This window comes from Protomyctophum parallelum, assembly GCF_964188405.1.
Source record: "Protomyctophum parallelum genome assembly, chromosome: 13".
Classification (NCBI taxonomy): domain Eukaryota; kingdom Metazoa; phylum Chordata; class Actinopteri; order Myctophiformes; family Myctophidae; genus Protomyctophum; species Protomyctophum parallelum.
This window is the reverse complement of record NC_139708.1, coordinates 23,972,249-23,991,247: the sequence shown is the minus strand read 5'-3', so window position 1 is coordinate 23,991,247 and position 18,999 is coordinate 23,972,249. Positions and strand designations below refer to the sequence as shown.

The window sequence follows — 18,999 nt, the reverse complement described above, 5'->3', positions numbered from 1 at the left end:
ACAGGTCAGTTCAGACCGTCTGCATATTGCAGTATTGACACTTTTACTTAAGTAAAAGCACTTTTTCCACCACTGCAAGAAGGCTACATTCAGGGGGAAATGCTACGTCCACCTCTTCCAGAGGGGGGAGGAGAATGGGGGGGGGGGGGGGACTCCTGGGAGGATGTATAGGAAGTATAGGAGAATTGATGTGTCCAGAGATCAATATTGGAGACTCTTTGGATCTCAAACAGTGTAACCAAATCATTCTGTGTCTGCTACTGCCTGAGGGGGCTCTGGCCTCTATCTCTGCTAGCTGATGATAGGTGCAGAGAAGGTGGGTAATGGTCAGGGAAATGGTAGATGTCAGATTATATCAGCTTCATTCAATGCGGACACCCTCCGTGTGTGTGTGTGTGTGTGTGTGTGTGTGTGTGTGTGTGTGTGTGTGTGTGTGTGTGTGTATTTGGCAGCCTGGGCCATGTCCACAGGCTAGTGGTCAGAGGCTTGAGGATGATGGGGTTGTCCAAGTGTGTAAAGCAAAGCAGCTTGCAAAATAATGTTGAATCTCCTCCATATTAGGCATTCAGTCTATTTGGAGGAGAAGGTGCTTTTTGTACCCGTGAGTTTCTTTCGGTGTAGGTATAATATGACAGACTGAAGTGACCAATGTGGGGGGGGGGGGGGGGGGTTAGTGTGGAGGGGGTCCAATTTTTGGTCACAATATCTCCTTCATGGCCAAATTGTCTTGGATCAATATCCATCAACGCTGGTTTTCCTTGAGTGTAAAGGCTAAATACCTCAATGAGCACCAAACACAATCACAGTACTTAGTCGTGCATTAGTGGTATCTGAGTGGTCTCACCAAATTTAGTATCATCTGACAAAAAAGTCGGTGATGCATAATGTATCATTTAATGCTTTATCCCATTCTGAACGGGAACCCATTTTGGTGTTAGCATCATGTCGTGCTTTAGCTATTGAAAAATAGCAGATCTACAAGCTCATATCGCGCCACCGAGTGGCGCGATACGAGCTTGTAGGTCTGCTATTTTTGAAAAATTGAGACACTTTTAGAATCTGATCTCAGGTCAGAATGGGTGGATAATGAAACTGTCAGGATGTAATAGACATTTTTAGAATCTGATCTCAGGTCAGAATGGGTTAAGGAAGCTTTGATGGAAGTTAGGCCTGTACAGCTTACGACTGAGGATTGTTCACACTTTCTCAAATGGACAATATGCCCCAATAAATACATAAGCATGCAGTCCAAAGGAATCAATGACATTACATTATGTGAACTTTGATACAATACTTTGTGAAACATGGGTCAATGTTAAGTGCACACGCTTCAGTAAATTGACTTCTCTCTGGGAAGAATGGTCAATCATTAAGTTTACTGCTTCAAAGTGGATGATCGAACAAGCAAGTGTGAACTTCTGTCCTGAATTTAATTCAGCCGCCCTCTTGTGGCAAAATGCGATAATACACGTGCTTGCTCTGCACAGTCAGTGGCAGTGCTGAACATGAGCATCATAAAGCAAACACCACCAGCATCGGGATTTAATTAATATTAAACATAACATTAAACAAAAACACGTGTGTAGCCGTTAGAAACAAGCTCGTACAATTACAACTGAAGTTATTATAGGGAGAATATAACTTTATAGGTTCACGGTTCTATATCTATGCAGGAGATGTTGCTCAGCAAGATAATGAGGAGGATGCATGGGGGGAGAGAGAGAGAGAGAGAGAGAGAGAGAGAGAGATAGAGAGAGAGAGAGAGAGAGAGAGAGAGAGAGAGAGATGGGGTGGGGGGTGTGTGTGACTGGTATAGCCTAGATATAGTCGTCTTCTTACTGCAGAAGTAACAGTGGCAATCAGTGAGAGTGGACGTGCCCCTCTCTCCTGGACTCTCACGCGCACGCCTCCTCCGCAGTGCTGGATAGCGCCCCGTACAGGATAGCCTGCCTATAAGATAGGGACGCGCACAGTGACCTGCCAGCCCAGAGCGCGCTGGCTGACAGGCTGTGTGCAGTAGCAGTAGTACTGTTGTAGGCTACAGTCAGAAGAGCGTGAGAGACGCGCCACCGCGCACGGACGGACGGACCCATTGATAAAATACCGCCACTGGAATTAAAATGCACACTTCGGCTTCATGATCAGCACTTCGCCTCCTCTGTTTAGCAGCGCTGCCCCGAATTATCTGTTTATGTCACACTAGCAGCAGAGCAAGCAACGCATGATGAGTACCTTATCGCTGGTGTTTATTTGTGGAGTGGTAAGTAGCTACCGCGTGTGATTTCACGAGATTAATAATAGAGCATGCTAAAGATGCAGTTGTTTAATTTTGACAGCCGTCTATTTATGCGCACGATTTGTTTGTTTTTACCTAAATATATGCTAAATCAGAGTTAGGCTGACTGACTGGCTGAGTGAGTGCTGAGTGCACTTGGCAGGGGTTCCCTGCCTACTGTAACCTAGCGATTACCAATTAGTCACGGTCGGTAGTCAAGTCAGACTCGGCGTGCTGGGGAAGCCGAAGGAGACGTGCGTCTCTCCAGCGAGATCATTAGCATCAATTCAATTAATTAATTTAGCTATAGAGTTAAGTCGGGTGTTGGGAAGAGTTGACTGCAGGCGATTTTGTTTAACAGTCGCGGCAGCGGCTCAATTCAAGAATTCACGTGACAGGTGCTTTTGTGGTCCATATACTGTAGGCCTACTGTATTGGATGTTGTATGGCTGTGATGATGAAATTAGAGAAGAGGTTGATGTTGATATTTGCAAAGTTTTATATAAATATTTTATATAAGAGTCTATATTTCTACAAATTGGCAGGTTCTTTGACACTGATCGATGTCAACAATCAAAGACAATTAAGGATGAAGATGAGGATGATGATGATGATGAAGGTGGTAAAATGGTAAATGGTGCATTTATATGGCGCCTTTATCCAAGGCGCTTTACAGAGATTGTGCATTACATTCACCCATTCACACATACATTCATACACCGATGGCAGCGGAAACCATGCAAGGCACCAATTTAGCACATCGGGAGCAATTAGGGGTTCAGTGTCTTGCTCAAGGACACTTCGACAGTAACTCTGGGGGAGCCCGGGTTCAGAACTGGCAACCTTACGGTTACCATCCAGCCACTCTACCCCTGAGCCACCGCCGCCCCGGTGGTGGTGGTGGTGGTTTATGAAGACCAAACACCACCACACTTACACATTGGAGGTCAGGCCATGTTCACCAAGAGTCTTGACATGTGTACGGCAGCTGGTCTAATTACATTCTGTATAGTCATCAGTCATCATGTGAACAGCCCTGCATGTTAAGGCGGGACGCCGTTATGACAGCTGGTGTACAGGGTGCTGACACTGGGATGCTCTTGTAGACTTATACATTTGAAGATAAACTCTCAAAATGACTATGCAATTGAAGAGAGTTCAAGCTGCATCACAGCTGGACCACTGTGTGCACGCACGCGTGTGGTGTGTGCATGTGTGTGTGTGTGACATGCGTCTGTGTTTGTGTGCTCCGGTTATATATGAGTCTGTGACTAAATCATCTACTTAGAAATGACAGGAGTTGGCCCATCGGTGGAAGACTAATGTCACTCCCAGACAGATATGTAGGCTACAGTAGACAGACATCCGCAAGGCACTTAATTTGCAATGCAGTGATTTTAAAAGCAGTTGTTTTCAACCCAGCCACATTGAAACAAAATCAGGAGATGGTGGATGATGGGTTTATAAGACTGGAGACGAGAGTGACATGAGGAATAACACGGGGAAAGCCAAAAGACGTGAAATAAACAGAGAGCTCCCACAGGTGGAAAAACAGGAAGCGGTGAAGACGAGAAGGTAAATACATGCAAGAGAAGAGAGTGAGGGAGAGCCAGAGGTGAGGAGTCGGGAGAGTATGTATGAGAGAGAGATTGAGAGCAGAGACTGAAGAGATGAGACTGGGCTGTATACGTACATCTCTTTCTGAATGAAAATACGGACACGGCCAGGCTGAGAGAGAGAGAGAGAGAGAGAGAGAGAGAGAGAGAGAGAAGAGAGAGAGAGAGAGAGAGAGAGATTGTGTGTGTAAGTAAAAGAGACAGAAAAAATGCTTCAGCAAGCAAGAATAATCATGGAAATTAGTTTTTCCGTTGGATAGCGAGAGCCATAACCCATGAAAGCATTTCAGTGCCATGTTTTTCATAGTTGCTGAAGTTCAGAATAAAGTGTTTCAGTTTATTCAAATGCCGTGTGTTGCAACATGTCAGCGTGCAAGTCTATGCTCCTTTACCAGAAAAGAGGCGTTTGTACAATCAGGAGGGAAAGAGTGTAACAAGAGGTATAACCAGAATTGCAACCACAGCGAGGAGAAGAAAAGAAAAGAAAAGAAAAGAAAAGAAAAGAAAAGAAAGACGTGGCAATGATTGCAGTATATATCCTCTTTCTGGGAAAGCAATTCAGGTCATAAAACAGAGGAGGAGGACCGATGAGCAGCAGGAAGAAATAGTAAATCATGGCAGTTAGGATTTTGGAGCCTTTCATTCATTGTGAATGTATGCAAATTACATTGCATGGAAAAGAGACAGAAGACAGAAAACTGTTTAGGCCAAAAATGAACAATGTACATACATACAATTGGTCAATAGTACATTTATCAGTGTTCAATATGTAATGTATGACTGACCAATATTCAATGTATCACTGATCAATATGCAGTGTATCACTGGTCAATATTCAATGTATTCAGTGCCAGTGATCAATATACTGTATCCAATTAGCACAGTTTGAACTTGAACACCCACCCCTGTTAAATTGACTGACAACAAAGTTTCTATACCACATGCCCATATAAACACATGCTATCTAGTGTTAAATCAACCGTGCAACCTCATTGTAGACACTGTGTGGACAGAGAGGTAATGAGCCAGAGAGAGATGATCAGGAAGATACAAGCCAGGGAGGAGGGGTATGCTGTGTGTGTGTGTGTGTGTGTGTGTGTGTGTGTGTGTGCTTGTGCGCGCGTGTGTGTGTGTGTGTGTGTGTGTGTGTGTGTGTGTGTGTGTGTGTGTGTGTGTGTGTGTGTGTGTGTGTGTGTGTACGTGCATGGGCATGACGCAACGCGTGTGTGTGCGTGTGTCTAAGAGAAAATAAAGGAGGCAGATTCAATTTGGTGTTGTTCATGTTCACGGCTTCTCTCACATCTAATCAAAAAGGAAAGGCTGTTGTATTGTGTTGTAGGCTATGGATGTTTTCATGGCTTCTTCTGTGGCAACAGGTTTCAATTAAATTTTATGTGCATTTTCGGCTTTAAAGTTTGTAGGTTTTAGCCCAATAAGCCCATGGCCTTTTACCAAAGCGTGTCTGATATTGGTGCAGACAGAATGATTGATGAGTTGATGACGAATGATGATAAGGGGTCCGACTTACACCCAGGTTGCACACCTGGGTGTAATTTTCTTATCTTTTTGCAGTTGTGTAAGTTAGTCTGGGTCTGAGTCTGTGTTTGTGAGCATGTAGCATGAAGTTGCAATAATTAACTTTCATATCGTACCGGGGATCCTAACAACCCCCCACACGAGAGCCCACATTTCTACTACTGAGCTAATACAGAAACCCCATTTGGGCAGGGATTAAAGCTTAATTTAAGCTTCATACAAATAACACTTGTCAACCAGCCCTAGCTTACCACAGGAGGTACATTTGTTAATAGAAAAGTAGGTAGACCTACAACCAGCATAGTTCGCTCATGTTTGCTTCAAATTGGTTTAAATAAAATAAATATTCACTAAAAAAAGTTATGGACCCTATACTGTTAGTGTATACTTCAAGTGTACTGTATAGTCAAGTGTATAGAGCGTCGCAGTCCCGCCCCGTTTCAGAACGACGAGTGGCCCAGGAAATGATTCTCCATTCATTTTCTCCATAGGCTTTTCAAAAAGTATTTATATAAAGACGGTTACGCCGCAGACAAAGCCAACTCGGATTGTGACAAATCATGACAACAAACAATATTTTGTGCCGATCAAATAATTTGAAAGAACAAAATAAAGGCAGGATACGACACTATTTGTTTAGTTTTTCTTCTTACTAATTATTTGATCGGCCCAAAACATTGTAATTATTGTCATGATGTGTCACGATCCGAGTTGGCTTTGTCCGCGGCGTAACCGTCTTTATAAAAAATACTTTTTGAAAAGCCTATGGGGAAAATTAATGGAGAATCATTTCTCGTCGTTCTGAAAGGGGGCGGGACTGCAACGCTCTATATAGACACACTGGCTCAGTCAGTGTACTTTGGATGGATACAAATCTGTGTGCGCGCGTCTTGCATTCTATACGAGACTGCTTTCTGTTCCAACACACCACTATCCCAACCTTGACAGGTGGGGTTGCTGCTGGCGTCGAAGACAGAGCGGGCAGTGCTTCTTCCATGTGAATCAGGCCAGTATACCAGTGGTGGAGTATGCTGTGAGGAATGTCAACCTGGAGAAGGGGTGGTGAGGAAATGTGGTGCTACACAGACCACCTGTGGCCAGTGTTTGGACAGTGAGTAGATACACATTTAACAAGTGTTCATGCATGTGCGATTGTGCATACATACTGTATATTCATATGCTGAATAATGCTTAATTATTTTGCAATAAATGGACCCTGAAAACATTCTCCTATCAAAACCCCTTGAGTAGTTGAATATTTCAAGTTAAAGTCTGTCTCTCTCTCGCTTTCTGCCTCTCTAACGCACACGCACGCACGTGCGCGTGCACGTGCACACACACACACACACACACGCCAAAACTGGTGTACTGTATAGAAACACATGTTCATGGTAATCTTCCCCTGAAGGCATACTAACACACATACTGTACACACACACACACACACACATACTGTACTGTACACCCACACACACTTGCACGCATGTGCTTGTGTTGCACACGCACGCACATGCACACGCACACACACACACCCAAATGACATGCATACTTGCACAAACACGTCAAGGCAGATCAAGTTCTCGGTTCAAAACAAAAACAGCATAAAGCAAACTGAACGTAATTGTCCAATTTGCTCATTAGTGCTAAAGTGCCGTGCTGTGCCTTTTTTTTTACCAAATGTCCCAAAAAAACACAGACACGAATTTTTTGTTTGATGGTCCCAAAGTGGGCCCAAATGTCCTCACTTATACAGCTGGGCTCAGGGCTGTGAACCATTAGCAGTTAGCACTGATCATACAGAATGGGGACGGGAGAGGTGCCAACACCACAATGTCCCAGAGACAAACCAGCAAGCTTTCATGCAAACAAAATCTCTCTCAACGTTACATCTATTCACAGTGTTCGTTTAACTCTGGGAGCGTACAAATGGAACCAAATGGACTCCTTTATGTCCATTTGGTTACATTTGTACAAACTCAGAGTTACAGACATGTAAGGGTCCATTTGGTTCCTATCATATCAATCATTTAGCTGGGGGGGACCCCCTGGAACCCTATATCACCTTTGCCCTTTCAAAGAAGGTGCTTCAAACTCGTAGTCGGCCTTCTTCATAAACATCAACGAAAACGGCATCATTGCATAGCTGGGGAGGAGGACTGAAGTACCGAAGTATGCTGCGTCGGGCTGTAATGACTGATAGTGTTCATTTAACTCTGAGAGATGGACCCATAAGGGTGCTCTATTTTCAGTCTGAGCAATTCCTAAAGGTTATTTGAAATGTAATCCTTAACGTCAAATCAGCCTGGTGTTTAGTCAGAATATAGTCACACAGCACATTGACCCCTCATTGAAGGGTGCTTCAATCATTTGCTTATGGATGATGATACCTTCTGGTGCGTTGTTGGACCCGCTTCGAATATTATCAGCCTATAATCAAGAATATGTCTGTGATCAGAAGCTTGGAATAGATCCAATATGTCAGACACGTTAGGGAGCCCTTGCTTTTTGTGACCATGACCGTGACCATGATGGAGGCACGCCGTTTCTGGTGGCATTGAGCCAAGCGAGGCGCTAACCGAGCGAGTCGCCGTGCCCAGTGTTGCGACAGGAGTTGCATACCGATAGCCACAGAGTAGTAAATATTAGACCCCCCTACAGCTGCAAGGCTGCAGCACTGTCGGAAAACAAGGAACTGAGTTGATCAAATAGAATCAATTTTCGGGGTACTGCTTTGTCTATTTCTCGCTCAAATGTTTTCAAAAACATTTTTGAGAGCAATGTTTAGCTGTAAATGACATTGTGTGTCACTAGTGTGTTTACATGGCTGTCATGTTGGATACAGCAGTAAATCAAGCGGGGCGAAAGCCGCGCAGCTGGTGCTCAGAGGGTTTGATTAGGGAGCGGAGCGGTCACATAATTGACCAATCAGAATCAAGCATTCAACCAAGCCATGTAATAATATGTATTTAACCCATTTTGGGCGGGAACCCCTTTTGGTTCCACTTCCTGTCGAACAGATCAACCAATAGAGCGTCGCAGTCCCGCCCCCTCGAGAGACCCGGAAAAGAAATCCCCGTTCATTTTCCTCATAGACTTTTCAGAAAGTATTTATTTAAAGACGTTTACGCCGCGGACAAAGCCAACTCTTGTCGTGACAAATCATGACAATAAACACAATGTTTTGGGCCAAACAAAGAATTAGAAAGTAGAAAAAAAACGGCAGGTTACAACACTCCTTTTGTTGTTTTTCTTCTTTGTAATTATTTGTTTGGTCCAAAATATTGTGTTTGTTGTCGTGATTTGTCACGACTCGAGTTGGTGTCGTATCTGGACAATAATTATATAGCCTACTATATCATGCATGTTCGTGACCAAAATGTTACTTAGGTCTGAAGTAAGTCGATTGTCTAGTCTGTCTGCAGGTCTGAAAGCAATCACTCAGTCAAGTACCTGCATTGTTCATTACTCCTTTGAAGCTTGCTCTCAAGGTGTGAATCAAAACACACGTAGGCAGCCATCTGCTATTCCTATGTTGTCCTACAAGTTTTCTATTTAGTCACTAGAAAGCTTTTTCAGTCTTCTTTCTAGTAGTTTAATCGGTTAATGTGGTGTGAAAATACACCACATTGGCTTCGTACGACGCTTAAAAGGTCTTTAAATAAATACTTTATGAAATGTCTATGGGAAAAATGCATTGGGATTCATTTCCTGGACCTAGCGTCGTCATGAAAGGGGGCGGGACTGCGACGCTCTAGGGGTCGCTATAGTGCAGTGACGGAGATCGTCCTCCAGTGCTGGCTTTCCACCCACACAAACACGGCCAATTTGGATATTTGTTGGAATGCCCGGCTAAGCCAGGGGGCTCCGTGTCGTAATCGAATCCCAGTATCCATATTGGCGGGCAGAAACGTTACACCTGAGCCACCTGGACACAATGTACAAAATTGCCGAGACTAACTTGCCAAAGTAAAGGTCAGACAAAATGTATAAATCAGCTTCTCGTGCCTTGCACAAACATTATTATACATTCAGTCATGCTGGAGAAGGAGAAGGAGAGAAGGAGAATAAAAGCAGAGATTTTGGATGGAAGACAAAAGGGGTGAGGAGGAGGACGAGGAGGAGGAGAAGTAGGAGGTAATTAAGGTAATTAAGCAAAGAAAAATGACAACCAATGACTGGAGCAGGAAATTAGTCGAGCGAGATCAAGAGGTGCCCGGTTTCTGCAGAGAGAACCAGCCATGCTTCACAAGGGCCTGGACTTTGTCTTTAGTTCAATGTCACAAAGAATGCTCGTCATCATACAACATACATACTGTATTCCTTTTTAAAAGTACCACAGTAAACATCAGCGGTGCATGGCAAACATCTACTGCTGCATCTTCCAATCATGTGGTTGTGCTGCCAGAATGCTGCAGCTTTTTTCATCCAGTCGCCCATTCCAGCCCCTCCTCAGTCGGTGTGACTCATCCACTGTATTAGGGACTAAAATGGGATTAGAGTGCCGGGCACCAAAGGGCCAGACGTGCTCGTTCATCATGCATACTGTTACATCGATGCATCTTTAACTTATTTGATCCTGCTGATTAAACCACATTGAACATGCTATTGTGCCTCTGAGACAGGAGCACTTATCTTGTGCTGAGATATACAGACAGTATGTCACTGTGTGTTATACAGTATTCGCCTGTGTAACACAGGGCTATTATTAACACACGGCTATTATTAACACACAGCTATTAAAATTAAATCCAGTCACTTTCCGGCACATGTCCATTATTTTCATCGGTGTCAACATGATGGGGTTTTCTTTTCGTGATACAATTCATCTCAATCTACCTGCCTCTGAAAGCATTCATGCTGACATAAGGTTTGAGTGGGTCTTACTGTATATGAAAAAGCCACAGGCCGACAACACAAAACCTTACAAGAGCTATATGGACATTAGATGTGTCACTAGTTCTTAAGTGCATATATGAATAATTAAACAGGAAAAAAAAATCAAAATCAGCACATCCATTTCCTGTTTCACGGTAAATATGGGGGAATCTTTATTTACCATGTCCCCTCTTAATTCGGCACTTCCTGTCAGCTGTAACTCTCCTCTCCATCATGCTATGGGTCTAGACTGCATGCCAGTGTCAGCAGTCCTGAAATATTTATCAGTCCTTTTCCACTTCTCCTCCGTGCCTGTCATGGGAGACAACACAACCGGAGCTGCCTCACTTAGTGAACCATTCAAAAAGCTCGCCAAGCAAACTGACTGCAGGGGAGGGGGTGAGTGGGTGGGGGGGGGGGGGGGGGGGGGGGGTCCGTGAGGTTGGCAAGAGAAAAGACAGAGCCCCCACTACTCACTGGAGCGTTTAAGAAGTGCTCTCGCTAACTGGGGTTCAGTGGGGATTCAAGGCAGATCGAGGGGGAAAGTAGAATCGCAGCCTTCCTCCTTTACGCTGCAGATTGAAACAAACCCACTGCGGATCAGTGAAGAATAGGGAAAGACGGGAAATGAGACTTCCCTCTGACAGGTCCTCTGAGACCGTGGCAATGGAAGCTACTTTCCTACACCGCTGACCCCAGGAAAGACCAAAAATAAAGCAACGCTCAGTCAGGGATGCAGGGGGTTAACTGTTGATTGTTGTGTTACAATTTTGTCCGCTAAAACATGTGTTTTGAATCAGGGGTTGAATCGATCAAAAAACCGATGAAGCAAAGCAATAATTACATCCAGAAACGTTTTACGTTTACAAGACAAATAAAGCCGACACGCAGATTTTCAAAAGCTGTTAATCTGGTGCATTGAAACCGGAGTCAGGGGGGGGTCAGTTGTGTCACAGTAAAGAAAACAATGATGCATGTGCTGACAGATAACCATAACACACTCAAATAATGTACACTGTACTGTCAAATACTCGGTGTTCATAACTCTGAGCGTCCGTGTACAAATTTGACTTTGTAGTTAGTAGTAGTAGTAGTACAAAGTAGAAAGGCTGGGTCTTCGCGCACCTCCAGCTAAATCTGCTGATTGTGAAGAACATGGGGGCTAGTTTCAAGGCCACTCAAACGTACATTATTGATGACACTAATGGGGTTAAAACACATCAGTGTTTGTAAAGGGGGGGGGGTCTTCACTGGCTGAAGTGGCACATATGTAGTGCACCCCCCCCCCCCCCCCCAATGCATGACCAACCCTCCTCCATGCATACCCACTAATACGTGATTTACAGTATACACGGTCGCGCACCGTGCAGCCATGTACGTGGGGATGGATTGAAGATACCCGATATACAAGGTCACGATGCGTCACAAGCGCTACTCGCCGTGTGCTTGTACTTCTTGCTATATTGGATGTGCGACACCGGGGTGCAACTAAGTGTAATTCAGGCTTTATCGCTTCTTACTGTAAATAGTATATACACTCATTAAGACCCGCCGCAGTGGACCGGACCCTGTTCAATTCAAGACCATTACTGTACATGGTGGGCCATATTTTATGGACTGACATTTATTATGCACGTAGTATAGAGAGCATACTGTACGGGGCAGGATTCCTGATGGCCACTTATTTACTCCTCTCCCACTCATGCATGAATGTACTGCACATGCACACATCTGTGTGTGTGTGTGTGTGTGTGTGTGTGTGTGTGTGTGTGTGTGTGTGTGTGTGTGTGTGTGTGTGTGTGTGTGTGTGTGTGTGTGTGTGTGTGTGTGTGTGTGTGTGTGTGTGTGTGTGTGTGTGTGTGTGTGTGCGCGCGCATGCAGGCACACACACACACACACGCATTTTTTCCCTGTGTCTGTTGAACACTCCGTGCATATGGTCACATTTAGACATGTTTATACACAGGGACGGCAATGAGATTCATGCACGCAAGCTAAAATTAGCGTTTGCACTGTGGGGTTGCCCTAAAGAACAAGACGCTGGCTATATAGGCCTGAGGGAAATGAAAAACAACAGTTTCGAGCTCACAACCTCGAGTCATAATTTATACCAATCGGTCATTTATGTCAGTCCATTTCTTTTAAACATGCAGGATATACGGGACAGTACAGTGTAAAGCCATTCTTCACTGCTACCTCTGCCTCCCTATATGGCCGTGGATTGTTGAGAGACTGTCTGGCTATGAAAGTCTTTGATGTCACCTTTCTATAGAGCAGCTAGTGGTTCCCAAATGATGTGCCAAGGCAAACTGGTGTGTCGTCAGAAAGGTCTATGTGCTTTTGTTACTACTGTAGGCCTACCACACATTATTATTGCAATAAACACCATACTATACAAAACGTTGTTAATAATAATAATTATTACATTTTTCTTTATTACTTTGTGCATTGTATTTCCCTATTTTGAGTATGTCACATTTATTTCAAAAACGTCTGACACTAAAATAGTAGCTACTTTGCTATACAGGTGTGCAGTGTGTGAGATTTTGACTTGCTCATTGATGTGCCTTGGACACCATGTTTGAAAACCACTGCTATAGAGTGATCTAAACCCATTTCTGTGGAGTGAACACATACTGTACGCAACGACCACATACCCCATTTGGTCTGGTCTCCATGAACTGCATGCCCCCCCAGCCCCCACACACTAGTGGTTTCTAGAAGCAGTCAACATCACCAGTCATGTTTGGACCAGTTTTAAATGGTGGTTGGACTTTACATTCCAGGCAGCCCACCTTCAAATAATTCAATACAGCCAATTATGTTGTATCAAATAGTCAGACGAATACGGATACAGAGCTTGTTGTGTTTGTCTGTATCTACAGAGAAAAATCCTGAGTGCTTATTTAAGAAATGGACCCTCAGACAGCTCTTATTGTCAGGGTCCTTGCAGTCACTGTCTCAAGATTCCGAAAGTAGCCGCTCTATTTGCTAAGAATTTACTAAACGTTTCCAAAATCTTCACCTATGACATTATGCCCTGAATTGAGGGTATATGCGCGTGACATCATCATCATATCCGGAAGTTATGCGGGAATGCCTATACTGAGTGCTAAAAAACTACTACTCTGGCCTTGACAGCTCATACATTCAAACAGAAAAGTCCTATTTGATTGAATTAAATGACTTTAAACAACATTACATTCACTGTGTCACTCACTTTGCCACTCGATTTGCCACTCGATCTGCCATTCACTTCATGCATGTGCATACCCTCTATAGGGTCGTCAGGGTTAAAGTGGGTATAAAGCTCTGCTAGCACTTGCTTTCCAAGCAGAGCAACATGTGAGGCACAGCCAGCGCTGAGACAATGCTGCAGGGCTTTTCACACAAACCATTTACGCCGTTACTCAATGCAACCGCCACACTGCTGCTGTAGCACTTTGCATGCAACATGCACAGGTACATTATACTTACATCCAGAGCCACACGCTGGCACGTGCACAAGCTAAACACAAGCATACTGTACACACACACACACACACACACACACACACACACACACACACACACGCACACACGCGCCTTAGAATATATATGAATAGAGAAGGCACCCAGCGGAAACCCTGAGGCGAAATGGACATAGTGGCCGAATGAATGTATTGCAGCCTGGCCCCAAACTCATGAACGCGCTGGTCCGTTGACTATCATTGTGCACGTTCACAACGGCAGCACGCTCATGCGCGTTCGTGCGCGTTCATGCGCGTTCGTGCACGTTCAACGGCAGCGCGTTCATGTGTTTGGGGCAAATCCATCCCAGAATGCAATCTGTTCCTACACGGAAGGAGGAGTGAAATTGCCTCATGCGCTTTTGAGCAACTTAATGCAAGTGGATGGAAGGAGAACTCGGATGTCATCTCTATTCATATATACTCTAAGATGCACGCATGCAAACATGCATGCACGCACACACGCATGCACCCACGCACACTCACACTCACTCACAAATAGACCTAAAAACTCATGCTATGCTGTCTCACTCCAAAGAGCGAGTTAGACGATAGCGGTAAACACTGGGCTGCTCTCTCAGTCTGAACCACAGCCCTCACAAGGTGACCGCTCTCATGTTCGCATCTGCATCAGGACGTCTCACACACAAGGAGAAAATGAGATTTAGGGAACACTCTTGTTTCTGTATTTCTGTGGCCGTGCGCCGAACCATGTTATGGTATATGCTAACTTTCACGCACACGCACACACACACACACACACACACGCACGCACGCACGCACACACGCACACACGCACACACACACACACACACACACACACACACACACACACACGAGCGCGCGCACACACACACACACACACACACACACACACACACACACACACACACACACACACACACACACACACACCATGCATAATTCAGGAGGCATCCAATTATATCTGGAAATAATTCTATATTCCACATGCAATATTAATAGATTACAGCGTGCCCCTAAGAACTCTGGGCGTGACAGACTTGGAGGTCATCGCTTCCACATGGAACGTGCTTCGATCCCGACTGTTCCCGCTATACAAACGTTCGGACGCACGAGTGTTGAGCATGAATGAACAGATTGGGGTTACCCTGCAGCAGGCAGCCGGTCAGTGCCTGGTTCTGCCCAAACATCACTCACCAGTCACCGCACTCCGCACAATCCTGCAGTGTTAAGCCTGATTTATACCAAAAATCACACCCGTGTGAACCGAGTGGTGCAACTCCCCTCTCCCCCCCCCCCCCCCCCCCCTCCCCCCCTCCTCTCTCTCTCATTAGCAGGCAACAGTCTGTCAGCACTGTCTCTCTCTCTCTGTTTCTGCATGGCACAACAGCGCCCCTACTGGCACTCATTATATGATGCTCATAGTCACATGAACACGTAGGTGAACACGGACATTGCTGGTTGTAGGAGTGGTTGCACCACTCAAAAATAAGACACAAGTTGTCATATCATAACACGCTTTGAGCTTGCTAATTTCGGAGTCACAGACAGAGCCATGCAGTGTGACAAAGTATATGTATAGGCGCCTCGGCGGGCACGCAGACTTTGCAGTGCCCAACTCTGTAGCGTGCAGTGCTATATGATATCCGTAACATCCTTTTACGACTTCTTACAATGTAGCCCAAGCAACACAATACAATCCCGACCTGATGCCAAAACAGCACGGTTATCTCTGCATGTAAGGCTCATCTCATCATCGGTCTGTGCAATTAGCTTCGGGGATGTGTATTGTGTACACCTGCCCGGCTCATTCTGTGTATGATTGAGACTTAAGCAGTTTACTCACCGCGCTGCACAAACACACAGGGATCAATATCGTAATGAGCCCAGCAGGCCTTTGACTCAATCCCCCAACAAGAGCACCTTTCTTGTCCCAGAGCACGAATCACTAAGAGCCCAGTGGATCAATGTGTCCGCCCCTCTAATGATGTGCAGTACTAAACATGATTAATGTCGTTAAAGACTCTCTCTTTTGTCCTATTCGCTCCTCATATTCCACCCGCTCTTCTCTCTGGCTCAACCTCTCTCCAATTGCCTCCATTCTCATCCTCATCTCCTTATACCTCCCTTCTAAACTCGTCCCCCTCGCCTCCATTCTCATCCTCATCTCCTTATACCTCCCTTCTAAACTCGTCCCCTTGCCTCCATTCTCATCCTCATCTCCTTATACCTCCCTTCTAAACTCGTCCCCCTCGCCTCCATTCTCATCCTCGTCTCCTTATACCTCCCTTCTAAACTCGTCCCCCTCGCCTCCATTCTCATCCTCATCTCCTTATACCTCCCTTCTAAACTCGTCCCCTCGCCTCTCTTCTCATCCTCGTCTCCTTTGCTACACCTTCCATCGCCAGGCGAGACCTTCTCGGAGAACTACAGCCACACGGAGACGTGCAAGCCGTGCACCATGTGCACGGGCCTGATGCGCATGCAGACGCCCTGCACCGACTCCAACGACGCCATATGCGTGTGCGACTACGGCTACTTCTTCGGCGACATGTCGGGCCGCTGCGAGCCGTGCACCGTGTGCCCGGTGGGCCAGGGCGTGCTGGCGCACTGCGACCACGGCCACGACACTCTGTGCGAGGAGTGCGTGGACGACACCTACTCGGAGCGCGAGAGCACCCTGGACCCCTGTCTGCCGTGCACCATCTGCGACGAGGGCATCGAGATAGAGGTGTCGCCGTGCACGCCGTCCGGGGACTCCGTCTGCCACAGTAAGTCACACACGCACACATTTTAGTTCTAGGCACTGGCACCTTCTCCTCCACACAGACAAACTGCCTATAACAGCCGAAATAGAGCAGTATTTGGCAAGTTGTTTGGCTTTGCTCTTTGTCATGCCAGCTATTGTTAAGCCACTCATGGTCAGTTTGTGTACATGGCCCAGGCTTCCGAATACACACACAGTCACACACACACACACGCACATCATAACAGCTTATTTGGGGGATGACATATCTATCGCAATATTGCCTCTTGGATGTGACTCGGACAGGTCAACGAGGGTGACTGTTTAAAGAGGTTAGGGTCAGCGGGCAGCATGTGGGGTCAGACCGTGAGATGGCAGGAAGCTGAACTAAATGCTGGGGGTTCAAAGGTCACGGAGGGCAATAGTACACTGCATGTAAAGCTGTATAAACTCACCAGATCAGGATGATGGAGCATGACATTAAGATTCAAACTTAAAAATCTTCGCTGGCATGATGTGCCTCACAGCCTCTGAGACGACTGAACTGGTGCTGTTGAATCCGCCGTCCGGGAATTATTTTAAAGACACGTGATATTAACAAATAGAGCATGTTAATTCCATAATAGCTGAACATGTGCACATTGTGCAGTGGTTGAAGCTATAGCTGCAGGTGATCTCCCTGCTCAATTCCACTATGAGGTATGTAGAGCCTGGTGGTGACTGGTAGAACACCTACTGGTTGAAACTCACAAGTGCAATATCCTCCAGGCCAAGCAGGCATTCTGTCTCTCCACGATGCGGTAAAAGTTCAAATCATTGGGTAGTGTCACGGTGTGTGTCAGGTTGAGGACCCAGATGCAGAACAAGCAGCCAGGCAGACAAAGAACACTTAACAGCTTACATGGTGACGAGGCAACAGCAGGACAAAACAGGCAGGAACACACAGTGTGAGAGCAGAATGAGTCCAGTACTTATAGACTACAGGCTGATAGTGAAGCAAACACAGGTGAGTGTCATCAGGCAACTGCAAGCTAATGACAGAATGGAGACAGGTGTGTACCAGGGGATGAGGTGAGACAAGACAGGCAACAACTATAGGCAAAACAGGAAACACTAATACAACACTACAAAATAAGGGTATACAGTAAACAGTTCACAGTAAGTTCATGACAGGTAAGACATCATGACAGGTATGAGTTGCAGCTTTAAGTCATCAGGGACTTTAAGCAACGACTGCTTTCAGGACGGCTCCGCTTGGCGGAAGTACGGCGCCGGCGACTATGACGCCATCGCCGTAGCTGTCAAAATCGCTCATCAAACAGCCGTCGGCGACATTGGTTCCCATGGTGACGCATCTATGCAGCGTGTGTCAAACATAAACACTTATTTTTAAAACACCCTGTCGCGCGTCAGCTAACTTGCCGATATTGCTTAATTCTTACGTGCGCTGGACATGATCAGCAGTGGAAAGAGGAAGGTGCTGGAGCAATCTGTCAAACTGTTAAAGGAGGCTAGTGCTTGAAGGTTTTAGTCCTGATGAAGACCCGCAAGGGTCAAGAAGTTTTTTGAGTAACACTAACACACAACTTTCAATGATTATTCTAATTTGTTTCTTTGACCACATGCATAGTAAAATCCGAAGCATAAATACAGTGGTGGAAAAAGTACTCAAATGTTTTACTTAAGCCAATACTGCAATATAGAAATACTCCGTTACAAGTACCAAAAGTAAAAGTACTCATTATGCATTTCGAGTTTTCAAATGTATAAAAAATTATAGGTTGTAGATCTGCTATTTTCAAATGCTCTAAATGTATATAGGGCTGAAGTGGGTAATGTATGATTTGTAATAATAATCAAAGTTAATCAAGTTAATCAAAGGCTAATTAAAGTTTTCAAATAAATGTAGTGGAGTAAAAGTACAATATGTGCCTCTGAGATGTAGTGGAAAAGTACTGAAAACTGGAATACTGGAAATACAAATAAAGTACCACAGAATTGTACTTAAGTACAGCACTTGAGTAAGCTACTTTCCACCACTGCATAAATGTATCCTTTTGTAACTCTGAGTTAAAATGAACACTCAGGATTTACAGTGTGCATAATAGGAAAATGAACCTGAAGAGCAAAGACATAAGGTTCTGTCAGGGAGCGTTTGGATGTGCCACGTCGCAACTGGACTTAAAGAATCTGTCAACACCTGCTGCAGTGTAGTGGCCTGGTTAATAAACCAGACCGAATCAGTGTAGTGGACACACTAGTAGCAGATGGTATAGTTGTAGATTCATGTCCTAATGCGCTGTCATACTGTACATACGAACCAGCTGGTGGCCCAGAAACAGACTAGCTTAGACGTTAGGAAAAAAGGAGGAGACGGCAGGTGAGGTGGGATAATAATTGATAATTAGTCACACTGTTCCACACATGCACACACTCGCACACGCACGCAAGCACGCACGC

General features: G+C 45.2%; 1 protein-coding gene across 1 annotated transcript in view; it reads left to right on the top strand.

The window, feature by feature from the left end:
• Positions 1–2,019: 2,019 nt before the first annotated feature.
• ngfra (nerve growth factor receptor a (TNFR superfamily, member 16)) overlaps positions 2,020–18,999 on the top strand; it is a 36,635-nt gene continuing 19,655 nt past the window's right edge. The window contains exons 1-3 of the mRNA XM_083779411.1: positions 2,020–2,260; positions 6,376–6,538; positions 16,202–16,564. Coding sequence (XP_083635537.1) covers positions 2,222–2,260; positions 6,376–6,538; positions 16,202–16,564 — 565 coding nt within the window. The 5' untranslated portion in view covers positions 2,020–2,221. The remainder of the gene's footprint in view (positions 2,261–6,375; positions 6,539–16,201; positions 16,565–18,999) is intronic.